Source organism: Helianthus annuus, chromosome 5 (assembly GCF_002127325.2).
Source record: "Helianthus annuus cultivar XRQ/B chromosome 5, HanXRQr2.0-SUNRISE, whole genome shotgun sequence".
NCBI classification, from domain to species: domain Eukaryota; kingdom Viridiplantae; phylum Streptophyta; class Magnoliopsida; order Asterales; family Asteraceae; genus Helianthus; species Helianthus annuus.
In genome coordinates this window covers 19,573,352-19,589,990 of record NC_035437.2, presented here as the reverse complement: position 1 = coordinate 19,589,990, position 16,639 = coordinate 19,573,352, and the positions used below count along the sequence as shown (strand labels likewise).

General features: G+C 35.5%; 1 protein-coding gene and 1 long non-coding RNA gene across 4 annotated transcripts; both read left to right on the top strand.

Moving 5' to 3' along the window:
• The first annotated feature begins 571 nt into the window (after window positions 1–571).
• LOC110940106 (general transcription factor 3C polypeptide 5) lies at window positions 572–9,294 on the top strand. Of its 3 annotated transcripts, none has more exons than XM_022181665.2 (16): window positions 572–733; window positions 837–953; window positions 1,927–2,075; window positions 2,181–2,391; window positions 3,084–3,173; window positions 3,281–3,371; window positions 3,468–3,534; window positions 3,659–3,701; window positions 3,799–3,970; window positions 6,797–6,895; window positions 7,005–7,073; window positions 7,151–7,289; window positions 7,361–7,538; window positions 7,627–7,742; window positions 7,832–7,868; window positions 8,465–8,777. In XM_022181665.2, the coding sequence occupies exons 3-16, from the start codon at window positions 1,941–1,943 to the stop codon at window positions 8,611–8,613; spliced, it is 1,596 nt and encodes a 531-aa protein (XP_022037357.1). In that variant the 5' UTR covers window positions 572–733; window positions 837–953; window positions 1,927–1,940; the 3' UTR covers window positions 8,614–8,777. The 3 variants fall into 3 exon arrangements, with proteins under 3 accessions (XP_022037357.1, XP_022037358.1, XP_022037356.1); XM_022181666.2 differs by lacking the exon at window positions 837–953 and adding an exon at window positions 8,801–9,294 and having other exon boundaries at window positions 575–733; window positions 8,465–8,641; XM_022181664.2 differs by lacking the exon at window positions 837–953 and having other exon boundaries at window positions 575–733.
• A 2,570-nt stretch (window positions 9,295–11,864) lies between these two features.
• On the top strand, window positions 11,865–14,120 carry LOC110940105. The gene is made up of 2 exons (XR_002592829.2): window positions 11,865–13,025; window positions 13,736–14,120. It is a non-coding gene; the product is annotated as an uncharacterized LOC110940105 (long non-coding RNA).
• The last annotated feature ends 2,519 nt before the right edge of the window (window positions 14,121–16,639 follow it).

The window sequence follows — 16,639 nt, the reverse complement described above, 5'->3', positions numbered from 1 at the left end:
TAAAAAAAAAAACATGCTATTTCATCAAAATTATCACATGCGAAATTGGTACAAAAAAAAAACATGCGAATTCATAAAAAATTATCACATGCTAAATTGTTATAAAAAAACAACATGCTATTTTATCAAATGCGAAATTGGTACAAAAAAACAACATGCGAATTCATCAAAAATTATCACATGTGAAATTGTTATAAAAAAACAACATGCGATTTTAAAATGCGGGAAGATGATCTGACGGCTGATATTGAAGCGTACGTAATGTACGATAAGCAATATTGTACAGTACTCTTTACCTATATATATATATATATATATGTTTTTAACAAAAAAATCTGTATGTTTTTTTTAATAAAAACATCTTTGAAGGGCCTATGTATAACCCAAAAAAATCAAACGGGCCTGTGTGGAATTTTAATATAACTAATAATCAGATATGTGAAATTCAAATGGGCCTGTAACTTCTATTGAGAATGACTTAATGAGATTGGGCCAATCTGTTTCCAATTAAAACTAATAGGCCCAGGCCCCAAGTGTAAAAAAACTAACTTAATAAAAAATAAGCTGGACGCTGGAACTGGGAAGGCAGGCAGAACGTCGATCATATGCGTCCAGGCCCTGGCCCCTGGTTCTTTCTTCATCATCGCAGCAGTCAACAGAGGAGTGTAAGGTCGAAATCGAGTGAGTAAACAAGCCGATATCATCAACGCAGGAGGACATCATCATCATTAAGGTATAAAATTCTTGTTTTATATATATTTTTTTCAATTGAACTAGAAAGCTTATTTTCATTTTTTCATGATATGATTGATTGATTTCAAGCTTACTCCCTATAGGATAGGATGCTTTTGTTACTTACTGTAATCAGTAATCTCCAATTTCTTGGTAACTAATTGTTGCCTTCAAGGTGTTTGATGAAATGCCTCAGAGAATTTGAACTTTGAGAAACACATGTGAGTGTTTCCAATTGTGTCTTGTTGGGTAACTTGATTTTGGATATCTGGTTTGTACACACCCCTTTTACTATTTTGATTAAAATGTGAATAAAACATAGTTGTCCAAGGGTGAGCCACATAGCATAAATAATCAGTTTTCTTGCAGCAATTCTTCAGCTACTTCTCTCAGTCTAAATAATCAGGACTGAGCATTTTAGACGCACATCCAAACACTCCTTATGGCTGTATATATCAAACATATATAACATCTATTATATGCGAGCCATGTGACTAACATTGTGGATATATGTAGAGGCAAAAGATCAAATACAAATAATCTTAACATACTAAACATACAAATTGAAGGAAAATTCAAAAAGACAAGGTGGCATTTTTGTAATTACCATCAACTATTAAAGTTACTATACAAATGTGAACTCAACCAAAAATACCTAAAAAACACAACTTTTTTTTTAAACATTTTTTATTAAAAAATCGCTACATTTCGTTAGCAAAAAAAAAAAAAATAATAATAATAATTTTTTTGCTGCTACTAAAAGTAGCGATTTTTTATTAAAAAATGTTAAAAAATAAAATAAAATTATTTGTGTTTTTTTTTTTAGATTTTTTTAGGTTTTTTGGAGGTTTAGTTTTTAGCATTTTAGCTTGGGTTGGGGGGGGGGTAGGTTTTTTTTAGGTTTTTTTGGGGCGGGGGGGTGGGGGTTAGGTTTCTTTTAAGTTTTTTTTTTTTGGGGGGGGGGGGAGGAGGGGTTAGGTTTTTTTTAGGTATATTTGTAGAGTAACTTTGATAGTTATTGATAATTACAAAAATGCCACCTTGTCTTTTTGAGTTTTCCTTCAATTTGTATGTTTAGTATGTTAAGATTATTTGTACAAGAACTTTACCCTATATGTAGATGCAAACACTGAATTAAAATTCGAATTCCAGCATTAGAACTACTTTAAGATAACAACGTCGACATTTTTACAGTTTTAAGAAGAGCAATGGGGGTGATAAAAGACGGGTCTATTACGGGTGTTTTACCAACCAACAAAGTCTTTGCAATTAACTACCCTGGTTACCCGTCATCTATGGAACGAGCTCTGGAGACTCTTGGTGGGACTCAAGATATTGCAAAGGTAAGGACTTCTGTTAGTTAGTAGATGTGGCATAATCAGTGAGTCGGAAATTGCCACCTGTAAGTTTTAATCAATGATTTGTGTAAACCGGTACAACGTTTGTAGGCTCGAGAATCGCAATCAAACAAATTAGAACTTCATTTCCGCCCCGAAGATCCGTACTCACATCCTGTAAATGGGGATATTGTGATGCCTTGCAACCAGTTTTTATTGAAAATTTCGAAACAGAAAGATGAGGGACGGATATCAGAAGGAGCAGAAGAAAATGTTTGTGCTGATATTGTTGGCCATGTGTCAGAAACGTATAATTTTAATGGTTAGAAAAATGTCAAATCTTTATTTTTATTGTAATTTTCTGAAATAAAACATGTTGAACGGGTTAAAGATTCAAAAAGTTTTCCTAACTATTTATTCAAATAGGTACAGTATCCTAAATTGTGTTATTTAGAAGAACTTATTTTATTTTGAGTGAAGTACACGAATGGTCCCTGTGGTTTACCAATTGGTCCCTAGCTTTCCAAAACTACAAGGATATTCTCTGTGGTTTGCACTTTGTAACGCATTTAGTCTCCAGCTTTGCCAAAAGTACATGGATGGTCCCCGTGGTTTGCATTTTGTAACGCATTTAGCCCCTAACTTCGACCTACTGAAACCTTTAGATGTGTTGGCTGGGGACTAATTTCGTTACAAAATGCAAACCACATGGATCATCTGTATACTTTTGAAAAACTAGGGACCAAATCCAAAATTTTGGTAAACCATAGGGACCATCCGTGTACTTTACTCTTTTATTTTTTTAAGTTAATCTAGTTTCTTATTATATTTATTGCATTAACTATATGCAAAACTATTTTTAGAAAGGAACAAAGTGTTGGTGGGTTGGCTCTATCAACCCGACCCGACCCATTTGACCTGCAGATAAAATTACTAATTTGACTAGTTTCCCAACCCATTTGACTCACCTGTTTCTCTGCCATCTTTATATTTATCTACGTTTAAATTCTATAGGAATGGCAGACTACCAGCACGTTCTTGCCGTTCATGCTGATGTTGCACGGAAAAAGAAGAGAAACTGGGCTGATGTTGAACCACAATTTGGTTCGGTCCTCATTCCACTATGTTCTTTTTCTTAATTGTTTGTTACTATTGCGTTATTAATAGTTTGTTTAAGGTGTTCATGCTTGTTGTGTATGTGCACATTGCAGAGAAACATGGGCTAATTGATGCGGATCAAGAGGATTTAATGATTTTACTACCCCCTCTTTTCTCGCTGAAAAACACACAGGAGAATTTGGTGTAAGATGCTTCTTCTCGTCACCATAACAAACGACTTTCTTATAAATTTTTTAAATAAAAGATTTCATTCATAATGTTTTTTGTATTTCCTTTTAGGTTGCAACCATCTATTTATGCGAGCCAGAAAAAGAAACACGAGGGAGTTGTACAACACCGTTGGGAGGTATCATCAATCAATCTCAAGAATGTTTTTTATTCTCTTTTTGTGAACTAAAAAACTAATAAAAATGCAAAAATGATACGGTTAAAGGGCATAATCAGTTTCAAATTTTTATGTGTGAATGTAGATGGACATAGAGCCTTGCCTTGCAATTGATTTCAACATCAAAGATATCCTTATTGTTAACGTTTTATATGTGCGTGCTCATTAATATTCTATGTATGCGTGGCGACGTCTGTGTGATTTTTGCTGCCTTAACATTCATACATGTTCCTAAGAAGGTGAACTGGGAAAAGTTCATAGCTGAAGGTACAAAAGAATGGAAATACCAGATGGCAGTATGTGATTTGTTTAACGAGCGTCCCGTATGGATCAGACAATCTTTGTCTGAGCATTTGTCTAACAAAGGTTTGAGTCTCGGCGAAAACTCTATAAAAAGGTATGTTTGGAAACATCTAAGTTTACCTAAATGCCATATTACACCTGAACAATGTAAATTAGATATTGACAAAATTAAATACGAACAAAACGTTGGAGAAATATCATATATACTCTTGAAAACTTGCATAATATCGTATTTAGCCAACCAAAACAAATGAATATCGGATAATTAGATGTACCCATTCAAGATATAAGAAAAAAAATCATATTTACACATTTTCTTAATTACAAATTATAGTTTGACCAATATACCCTTCTCTTTCTCTTTACACTCCAGATTCATATATCCTACTGCAGTTTTAATAAAAGGGTATAAATGTTATAAATTTGAAAATGGGTGTGTATATGATATTATGATTTGTTTGTTGGCAGTGGCGGAACCCGAACTTCTTTGTCAGGGGGTCATCATAAGACTTTCTTTTCTACCAGCTACAACTAGAGGGTCTAAAACATGTTTTTCCCTTGAAAAATCTCATGATTGAATCTATGTTGTCAAAGATGCAAGGCGCAGGCGAGGCGCATCGGCTTCGCCCGGAGCCTAGGCGCAAGGCGCAAAAAAAGCGTGGGCCTTTTTAAGAAAAGCGCACATAGATAAAAAAATATAAAAAATATGTATGCTTTGAAAATAAATAAGATTCCACATATAAAATTAAAAAAACTATTATATATGCCATTTAAGATCGTGTAGCTAATAGTTAGTAGCAAAAGTTTAGGGCTTATACACACTTAGTGATACCAAAAGTTATACCAAAAGTTACTAGGAGTCTAGGACTTATACAAACGTTTGCGGTCACTAACCAAAAGTTATACCAAAAGTTACTAGGAGTCTAGGACTTATACAAACGTTTGCGGTCACTAAGTCTAAAACATTTAAACTTATAGTTCATCATCAATCATCAAGACCCTCATCAAACTGATCATCAGAACTTCCATCAACATCAATTGGATATTCAGCTTCGGATTCATCAAGATCGTCTTTTTCAGAATCTTCATCCACTAAAGCTCTTGAAGATGATGGTTGTGATGATCTTGTTGCCCTTACCTCTCCAGCCCCACTCGCATCTCCTACAACTTCCCATGTCAAGTCTTCATCCTCAAAAACCCGTTCTTCTTCCATCCTTCCAGTCATCCACTCATTACAATCATCAATCATCAATATCGGATCATACACAACCTCTTTATCACGCCGGTTCTTGAGTGTCTTGTTGTACTTGACAAACACAAGATCTTGCAACTTCTTGTGTTCTAATCGGTTCCTTTTCTTGGAATGGATCTATTATTTAAAATAATATATTTTAAATTATTAAAGCATAAATAAACTTCATATTATCATCAAACTTTGAAAGATAAATTACTTGCTCAAATGTGCTCCAGTTCCTTTCACATCCCGATGAACTTCTTGTTGCATAAATAAACCTCGATCTTTATTTAAGAAACTCAAGAAGCCAAGTGCTCTCTTCTTCCTCCCCCCCCCCCCCCCCCCCCCCCCTCCCCAAATGCTCTCTTCTTCTCCAAGAAACTCAAGAAGCCAAGTCGTCTGCAGCATTTAATCTGGTGAGTTGTTTTCGATTTTTGTATCTTGTTAACATTTAATGTTGTTTCTAGTTTCCTTTTCGTTGTAGTTGACTGTAAATGTCGTTAAATTCTGACTGCAGTTAGTTTTTTGACCGAACTTGACATGCAGTTGTAGCTGCATTTAATTTCCCACTATAATTGACATAAATTGCTGATGATTTTTACTGCACTGTTACTTTTTTCTTCTGTGTAATTGTTCCAGCAGCCTATTCTCACACAACTTTTCAATACAAATCACAATTACATAGACTGACTGCATAGTAACTTAGTAATTACTTTTTATAATTAATCTATTTTACTCGCTTAGTTTAAACTGATCATGTGATATTCAAATATAAAGAGTAATTACTAATTTACTATGCAATCTGTCTATGTAATTGTGATTTGTATTGAAAAGTTGTGTGAGAATAGGCTGCTGGAACAATTACACAGAAGAAAAAAGTAACAGTGCAGTAAAAATCATCAGCAATTTATGTCAATTATAGTGGGAAATTAAATGCAGCTACAACTGCATGTCAAGTTCGGTCAAAAAACTAACTGCAGTCAGAATTTAACGACATTTACAGTCAACTACAATGAAAAGGAAACTAGAAACAACATTAAATGTTAACAAGATACAAAAATCGAAAACAACTCACCAGATTAAATGCTGCAGACGACTTGGCTTCTTGAGTTTCTTGGAGAAGAAGCGAGCATTTGGGGAGGGGGGGGGGGGGGTTTAAGTTTTCAGAAAAGATCGAGGTTGTGGTGGCTGATTAGGGGATTAGGGTTAAAAAGGATAAGGAAACAAGTCTTTATCCAGTGGTTAAAAAGGAGTGGATTACAGCTGTAAAAACTAAAAAAAAAACATAAAAAAGAAAAATGCGCCTGATAGAACAAAATCCCGCGCTTTTTACTCGTTGCGCCTAGATCCGAGCGCACGCCTGATCACCGTTTTTACAAAAAAAAGCCCATATTTGCGCCTAGGCTGCCACCAGGCGCTAAACCTGCGCCTAGGGCGCGTTTTTTGCGCTTTTGACAACATAGGATTGAATATATAAAAATCTTACAAATTTCCATGTTCGGGGGGGTCAGTGGACCCTCTTGACCCCCCTTTGGTTCCACCTCTGTTTGTTGGGATGAAATTACCCTAAAACATGAGTCTCATCTTAATTTATCCACGATTTAGATGTCCAAGGTTGACAATTTTGCAAAATTAATTCAGAATAAAACATTAGTTTATCTTTAATTAAATATATTTGGTTTACAGGTATCTCTTCAGGGCAGCGTATTATTTTCTAAACGGGCCATATCGTCGGTTTTGGATCAGAAAAGGATACGATCCTCGTAAAGATCCAGAATCTCGCATGTAAGAATTCTATAAGAATAAACTCCTTTTATACTTTATTTATTTATTTATTTTTTTGTTTTTTGGTATTATAATTTCTTTAGTATCTTAATATATTTTTTTACGACAGATATCAGCGGATGGACTTCAGAGTACCACCACCTCTGAGAAGCTACTGTGATAGTGGCATAGCATCCGGGTAATACGTTTTTTAAATTTCATCTACTTAAACTTAAAATTAATAATTTAAGATATTCAGTTTGATTTGCTTTACAGGTTGAAGCACAAATGGGATGATTTATGTGGCTTTCGAGTTTTTCCATACAAATGTCAAACATCATTTCAGCTTTTTGAACTTGTCGATGATTACATTCAACAAGAGATTAAAAAGCCCTTGACTCAAACATCTTGCACTGTATGATACATTACGCTGTACTTCATTTTACATAAATATATATATTTTACATAAAATCATTTACTTTGCAGTTAGCAACGGGTTGGTTCTCTCAACACATCCTCGAGATCTTGAGGTTACGCGTTAAAGTGAGGTTTTTATCAGTATATCCAAATCCCGGTGCAGAGTCTTTTCTGAAGTCGGCTTCTTTACATCTTGAAAAATTAAAAAGAACGATAAATGTGATAAAAGAAAAGATAGTCAATAAAGGTGTGTGTTTATGAATTGTCTACCCCTTTACGTTTTTAAGAAATTATTTTCGTGCGAAGATGTTGGTTTGAAATTGTTGAGTATGCAGATGAAGTTCATATTGAGGAGAACGAAATGAGTAATGATGAAGATGATGACATGGAAGATGATATTGAGGATGAAAATGCAGATGAGGATTTTGATGCATATGAGGGACTTGATATGGTAAACATAATCCTATTTTGTCAACGTCATATAAAACGGACATCATATGATAATTTCGCCTAATATTTTTTCGCTGTGCATGTTTCTAGGGTGGTGATGGGAACGATGCTTTACCTGATTCATCTTGTATCCTTGATATAATCACTGTTTTTTTAATCTTAACATTTCTATCATTATCTTCATTTTTTGATGAATTCTTACTGGATGTTAGGGGCTGTTTGGCAACTTCTGAATGGTTAAGTGTTGAACCAGTAAGAGGTCTTAACCATTAAGAGCCAATACAATTCTTAACTGTTCAGAGGCAAATGTCTGACCAATTCAGATAAGAGGTCTTAACCATTCAGACCCAGTATAATGTTTAACCATTCAGAGGCAAATGTCTGAATCATTCAGACATCTGCTCGCGAAACAAACAGTCTGAATCATTAAGTGCTGAACCATCAAGAGCCTCATTAAGAGGTAAACAAACAGCCCCTTAATTTTAAATATCACACCTGAGGCGCGCGTGGGAGCAGTCAAGCGAGAGTTTGTTGTTTGACTGCTTCAGGCGATTCCATCATTCCATGAGGCGCGTGTCGAAATCACGTTAGTCGCATGCACAAAATCATATTTTAAATCATTTATAGGAGTAATTTATATATAAATTATGGGCATGTGAAGATAAAACCTATCAGATTTAAAAAAAAAATACTATTCGACTAATTTTCCTATGTGTTGTAAAGATATAAACCAAGAGAATGTTTCGAAGACGTACCTGCAAGAATTATTTGGTAGTTTTCCAAACAATGGACAAGATGCCGAAAACAGTGATGAAGAGTATCATATATTTGATGGAAGCAACTCTGAAGATGAAGATGAGGATGATTACTAATATTCTTTCTTATGTAGTGGTATAAGAAGTATGTTACAAATCTTAAACCCTAGTGATTTTAAAGTTAAAAATTTGAGCTAATTATATATAGGAGTAAATTGCGGTTTTCATGTATTTTGGTGAAATTCTCTACCTATTCAAATTTGAAGAAAAAATGATGCTTTGTGGATGGCCGCTTTTGAAACAGGAGGCTCCTGGGGTTCGCTGGAATTGGGTTAAAGCGCCGGTTTCAAATGCCGAGTTAAATGAGCTGCAGAAATGCTTGGATCTTCCGAGTGATTTCGCTTAATAATCCATCTGGGTTTTTCTCGGTTTGTTCCATCAAACTATTAGTTCAGACTTGTGGTTCAGTTCCCATCATTCAGTTCCCAATTGAGCTGGTATGTCTCTAACTGTTTAGGGTTTTCGATGAAGTTTCTCATTTGACCGAATGCCCTTTGACCCCTTGTCGTTGGCCATCATCGGTGTCTCCAAAAGTCTTCTTGTTAGATATAGCTATTTAACCTGTTTGGGTTTTCGATCTGGGTTCGTTTGAACCATTAGGTTTTTGTTAATGACAACGTTTGAATAGGAAACCATTATTTTTAGATTAACTCGGTGATGATGAATATCCATCCGCTCATCTAAGAGATTGATGTGGCCAATTTTTTATTGCAATCTGGCTTTGTGGTTGTTTGTTGATGGCAGTAATCCCTCATTCGAACCTTTAATTTTTTTTAATAAAAAAGGTTTTATTGTCTTAGTGAGCTTTTAAAAGTGTTTGAAAATTAATTAGGAAAGACCACAAAAAGTAAACAAAGCTATTTGGAAATTCATTTTAAAGATGAGTAGGGCCTTTGCAAACTTATGGAATTATGATTTTTTTCTCTTGCTGTTACTCTTCCTCTCTCTATTCGATCTATGTGGACCACACCACTGCATCGCCCTACAACGATGGTCCATCTTAAATTGGTTCCGTTACTACACTAGCTTCTCAACTCAACCACACATTGTTCAGCAATCCCAACCACACTGCTGCAAGACCACTCGCACTTGTTTGCAAATAGGCAAACCAACCCACAATAGTTGTATCAAAATTCTGAAATGATGATTGTGAATCTGTCTTCTTAAGATAAAACTATAATTACACAAATATGTGATTTGTGAAAGATGTTATTAGTGATGTTGATAAAACTCTATTCTTAATTATGATTGAATGTCTTAATCTATTTCATTTCATTAAATTTTAAAGTTGATTGAAAATAAAGATGAATGACTACAAAAAGTAAACATAGCTGTTTTGAAACTTATTTTACAAATAAGCGGGGATAAAGACTTGTGGAATTATGATTTTTTGGTCTTGCTATTCTCTCTCTGCCTATGTTCTACTTGATATGCCCATGTGGACCACACTATCACATCGCCCCACAACTATTGTATCATTGTATTCCTTCAAAAACAGTTCTGCTATTGCAGTTCTGCTATTCCACAGTAGGGTGTAAGAAGTGGTTAGACATTTGAGAGTGACAAACTAAAAAATCAATCAATCAGAGTGCGTCACATCAATCAGTGAAAAATGTTTAAACTTTGCTGAAAAGTGTTGGCAATGGTTTAGACACTTGCAGAAGTGGTAAACTTTTTTTTTTTTTTTTTAAAAAAAAGGAAAAGAGTGTGATTGGTTGAGAGATTACATGGACCCCCTCCCACCACACACACACACACTCTTCACCGCATCGACAACCCACCACCGATTTGGTAAAGTTTGAGCGGTAAACTAGTGTTGGTGATGGTGTTTACTGAGTGGTAAACTCACTTTGCCGACCTTTGCCGACTCTCACACCGGATACCCTTAGTTGTTTTGTAATTTTTGAAATGATGATTGTGAATCTGTCTTAAGAGAAAACTCTTGACAATATAAATATTCGATTTGTGAAAGATGTTTGCGGATATTATTAGTGTTCTTGTTATTGTAATTGAGTTCACTATTGTAATGACTTTTCTAATTTTCTAATTAGTTTCGTCGTAAGATCATACGTGTGAGCGTTTAATAATGGCGTTGTTGCTGCTAAACGATGTGCACACCATCCCGTCTACGGCATTTTCAACGTGCGGGGAATCTCCACCGGCGTGGAAGATATTTTGTAGATGACGTAGCACATGGTTCATAGACGTGAATGTTAGCCATTTAACCCCAACAGTTAACTTGAACTTTTATATTTTTCTTTTACCTTTTTTTAAAAAAATTATAATTTCACACTATAAATACAACCAACATCTTCACCCAAATTTATAAAAACTAACACTTCTTCATTTTTATACAAACTTTTCCACTTCAACGCCGTTCCACTTCACCAAAAAATACCCGACGATGGCAGCCGTGACGTGGACCGAAGCTTTGAGCAACCACACGCCGGGTAGGCGCTTGAGCGGTCCTTTTTGGAGGACAATCCGACAAAACTTCAAAGCCTATACGGGTCATAACAATCGAACCGTCGACTCCTTCTCGTCTCGTTTTAGGATGATCCGTTTTGATTGCGAAAGAATCAAGACGATCCACACTCATGTGGAGATCGAGGGTGGTGATCTCGGAGAGGACGACATCATTCAAGGGGCTCTCATCAACTTTAGGCACGTGCACAACCGTGAATTCAAGCTCCGCTCGGTGTGGGAAATCATTAGATTTTTTTATTTAAGTTATGTGTTTTTTAGTTTCGTATTTTTAATTTTATAAATGTTTTTAAAATTTATGTAATGTCTTTTTTGTTTTAGTGTTATGTATTTGTTTGATTACTAGTAATATATTTATAAGTTTTTAATACATTTGATATAAAATTAATTATAAAATAATACAAAAGGTATGTGACATGTGTTAAAAAAGCCACGTTTCCACACCCCCGGTCACGCCGTCCGTTTTAAGACCATGCCCCATTCTGACACGTTCTCCACATATTGCATTATGCCCCTTCTTCAAGCTCCTCCACACCGTATGTTATAATAAAAATTGTAGAAAAACGTAAAGGAGATCGTGAAATACAATAAAAGTTAGCAATGAATACATCAGTTATACATGAGTTTCAGAATTAACAAATTCCCAATTACCCTATATATTACTAAACGAACTTTATGAACAGTAATGCTGCCGTCATTTATTTCTTTATAAGTCATTTAATACATCTGTGTTCAATGAAAAATGTGCTCCTCCAGCGGTCAAGGATCTAACTATTTAACTTTGAAGCCTGGGTTCGACTCTGCTCAATGTGTTTTTTTTTTTCCTTTTTTACTCACTTCTGACTTGTCCCTTTATCACAAGCCCTGTAAAATCCTAACATACCACCACAAATTCACCTTTACTTTCTCTTTCTATTCTCTCTCTCAACAAGAACCTCAGTCTTCCTTCGTTGTTGGTCTTTCTCAACTGTGCTTGCCATGCATCCAAAACCTAAATTCTTCAAAACCCATCGCAAATGAAAGAAAGTCTGTTTGTGAGAGCGATCGGAGAAGAGATGGGAGACAGAGACTGAGTAGGCTCTCCGGCGTCGACACTGGAGATCCGTCGCAAATGACTCCGGTGTCGAGATGACCAAGGGGATCCGCCGGCGGCGAAGTTTGTGGCAGCTCTCCGGCGTCGACATCGGTGCAGAGGTATCCACCGGCCGGAGGCAATCTGGCAACAGGTTATGTATTCGTAATATGTATTGCACTCTTACTGTTGGTTATGAACCCTAATACATACTAAAGATTTGGTTATTAACCCTAACTAATTATTTGCAGGAGTTCTCTGTTTCTTTATTATGCTTTTAGAACAAATCTCTTCTTATTAAATTTGTGATTCTACTATTTCTTAAATGTGGGGCAGGGGTTTTGGGGAAATTTGGGGATTTTTGGGCTTTGATGTTGGTGGCCTTTGACAACAGTGATGATTTTTGGGGATTGTCTATGATGTTTCTATATTATTTTGTTTGCAGCCATACCAACTTATGAACGCATTTAAAAAAAAACCTTTAAAGAGGGATATTTTTAAGAAGAAGCTAAATTTATTGTGTTATGTCTATGGACTTTTTTTGTTCTGCATTCTTATACTGTGTTTTTTTTGAATCGTGCATTCTTATATATTTTGGGAGAAAACCTTGCTTCAAGATCTATTTTAGGGTGGTCAGTTTAAAGATGATTCTTCATATTGGAGGAATAAAGGATCGCGACGGTGGCAGAGTTTAGAAAATTAATAGGGCGGCTCGCATATATGCTAGGGATAAGGTCTCCCGCCGACCACTCTCTTGGCATTTGGGTTAGACCGGTGGTGATGGTGTGGTGGTTTTGACATGGAAAACATGGTAGAAGGCGGTGGTGGATGAGGGTTGGACATCAATACATAAAGAAGGAACTTTATAAAATTCACGGTCCTACTTGGTATTGTATGGTCGGCACAAACTTGGGTAATTTCTTATTTTGCTAGAATTCACTTTTCTTGACCAGTTGACAATCATATTTGATATTGACACTCTTTTTCTTTTGGTTACAAAATTAGGGCTATTTTGGTGATGTGTTTTTGGTAGGTGATTGTTGGAATTTTGGTGATGTGCTTTTTTTTTTATGTTGGTTGAGATCAGATTTATTTATAGATGATGATTAAGTAACATAACTTAGTCATTGGATTGTGAGATATAACTTAGAAATTTGGGCAGGTAAAAGGTTAAAAGTAGTACCGTAAGTCTGCCTAATTTTCATGGAATTAGAATTGGGTGTTGCTTTGATAACTAATCTTATTGACATAAAGATTTCACTTTGCTATGGTTAGGGCTGGCGATGGTCCTGTAGGGTCGGTCGGTGCTACATGCACCTGATTGTGGTGGATGTGAAGGGGTGTTCAAAAAAATCCGAATCCGAAACCGAATCCGAATTATCCGAAAATCCGAATCCGAATTATCCGAATTTTCGGATATCCGAAAATTCGGATATCCGAATCTCGGATATCCGAAAATTCGGATTCGGATTCGGATAGTAATATTGAAATTTTTCGGATATTTCGGATATCCGATATCCGAAGTTTTATGTTCTTTTATTTTTCTAGTTTTTAAATATATATCAATAATTCAATTAAAACCCTAAAATTCTAACTTACTTTATACGCCTCTCACTATATCAGCCGCCCCACCTCACGAACTCACAAAGCAAATGAAAGATTGAGACGATTCAAACTGAACGAAGGTCGAAGGAAGGGTTGAATCATGAAGATTATGAGACATATAAAGAAATCTAGAGGAATAGAAGTGAAATTGTTGGATGGCGGTGACATGTTTTGACTTTTGAGTTATCACATTTGAGTTGCATTGGAAGAATAGAGTTTTAAGTTTTGATTCCATTCCATGTGCAGACTACAGAGATATAGGTGAAAATTAAATTGTTGAAAAGTTAACAAAGCTCAAAAGAATTATATTTTTTTGCTTTTCCTTTTGAACATGGTATATTTCTTTGGTTGTATGTTCGATGGAGTTTTGATTTGAAATTGAAAAAATTGGATGATTGGTGTAGACTTTTGTTTTGAAACATTTTGTTTATTTTTGAAATTCGGATATCCGTTTCACTATCCGAATCCGTATCCGACATACAATATAAAACGTATTTAGATTTGTAGAGCTTTTTGCTAATAAACTACATCAAGAAACATAGAAATTAAACCTAGAAATAGAGACTTACATAAACGGTCCCACATTGGATCCATATAGCAATAAGAAATAGAGCTTGGCAGGATATTTGACTCAACCTCATCCACCACTCATTGGGGTGTTCAAAACCGGATATCCGAAAATTCGGATATCCGAATTTCGGATATCCGAAATTTCGGATACAGGTTCGGATAGTGAAATTAGCTATCCGAAATTTTCGGATATCCGGTTTTGAACACCCCAATGAGTGGTGGATGAGGTTGAGTCAAATATCCTGCCAAGCTCTATTTCTTATTGCTATATGGATCCAATGTGGGACCGTTTATGTAAGTCTCTATTTCTAGGTTTAATTTCTATGTTTCTTGATGTAGTTTATTAGCAAAAAGCTCTACAAATCTAAATACGTTTTATATTTGTTTGACATATAGATTTTACTTTTATGTATGCAATACATGATATTTGTTGGTTATAGTGTTTTACTACTGTCATCAGATATATTGCATATTGTTTTGACATTAGCTTTTTGGCCAGCAACATATAACTGTAATACCGGTGATTTTTTATCATTTGTGGGCGCTACGGATGAGCATTTGGTACCGGGTTCCGGGTACCGATACCGAACCGAACCGTACCGTACCGGGTATATTCGATACTGATACCGGTTCCCATTTCCCTGTTTTTCAACCCGTATTTACAGGTAAAACACCGGTAAATACCGGTACCGAACTGGTATATTCAGTACCGATACAAATTTTCCCCGTATTTCGATACCGGTACCTTAGGTACCGAACGGATACCGTGCTCATCTCTAGGGGGCGCCCACACATTAATTATCTAGACTACTTTTCACATACGATATTCTATGAAATTGAAATTTCTTCAAGACTGCGAAGATTTGTTTGAAGTTGTAGATCAAGGGGCACAAAGCTTGTAGATCTGGTTGTGGTCAATCTGAGTATGAGCGGTGGATCCGATGTCGGACTTTCATGTAAGCCCGAAACTGGACCTATGTGTTTTTTTATTAAATTTGTTTGGATCACGCATTCACTCTCCTTAACAATTTATTAATTGTTTGTTGTTGTAATATTCTTGTTTGTATGTTGGATCATGTGTGTGTTTTCCATTTTAATTGTTCTTCATGTGTGTTTGGTTTGGGAAAATCAAACTAAGCATCAAAGAATAGATGTAACTGTTTGATCAAAAATCAAGAAGTAAATTATTTTGCAATAGGTGTAAATATAATCAAGGTTTGATCTTAATTGGTATTGGTTCATTTGTTTTTTATGAATGAGTTTGTTGACTATGGATTCTCCACTATCTTAATATCTTAATCCAGTATCTTAATATTGGATTAAGATTTGATCTTCCCAATATCTTAATCCAAAAGACTATGGATTCCCACTCCTCAATATGTGGTACATTTACTCACCTGATGTATATAGTAACTATGAACATATGGGGTGTTTGGTCAACCTTTTTGGAACCAGATCATCTTATGTCGGTTTGATGTTGAAGTAAACAGATTTTTCGTCTATTTTTTTAGTATATGACGATGATTAAAATTTCATCTGAGATAAAAAAAAATAGCGAATTGACGGGGCGGTGATGATGATGGGGCAAGCCTCACCTGAACTCTAATTACTTATGCTTTGTGCTTATATGTGTTTTGAGGCACATGGTGATGTTTATTTGAAGCTATGATGATCAAAATTTGTTTTTCTGGTGTTAGACAAATCTCACTTTTTTGCCCTGGCGTGGCAAACTTCGGTGCAGCTATGGTGGATGTTCGATTTTGTCTCATCACCATGATATGAGCTTCCAAATATATTCATGTTTTACAGTTTACCATTCCTATTTGCTTATGTTACGCAGTCCTGGTGACTGACTATTAGAGAAGGACAAGGCTATTATTGTCTGACTAATGTTTGTTTTTGTATTAAGACTATCTCCAACGCTACGGGTGTTCTTAAGCATCCTTAGCTGCCACATCATCTGCCACATCATATCCTTACACAGTGGCGGATCCAGGATTTTTTTCCTATGGGTTCATTTTTCTATGTGGTCAAATTTCACAACCATAAGTTAGGATTTTCGGACCAGGTTGAGTTGGGTCGGGTCGGGTCAAGTTGTGGAACATAATAAAAACCTAAATTTCATATCAAATTTTCATTAACATTAGCCCTAAAATTCAAGTTAAGAAGAACTAAGTTAATATAGTCCTAGAGTAACTTTATACAAGTGATATTTTCGGTATGTTGTGTCACATTATCATCATAACCATAATATCCTACAACAACGACTATACCCACAACTAAGACAATTGTATTCCCTCTCTCTAAAAGTCCTTAACCTCATATATTATCAACCCCTCATAACCAAAACAA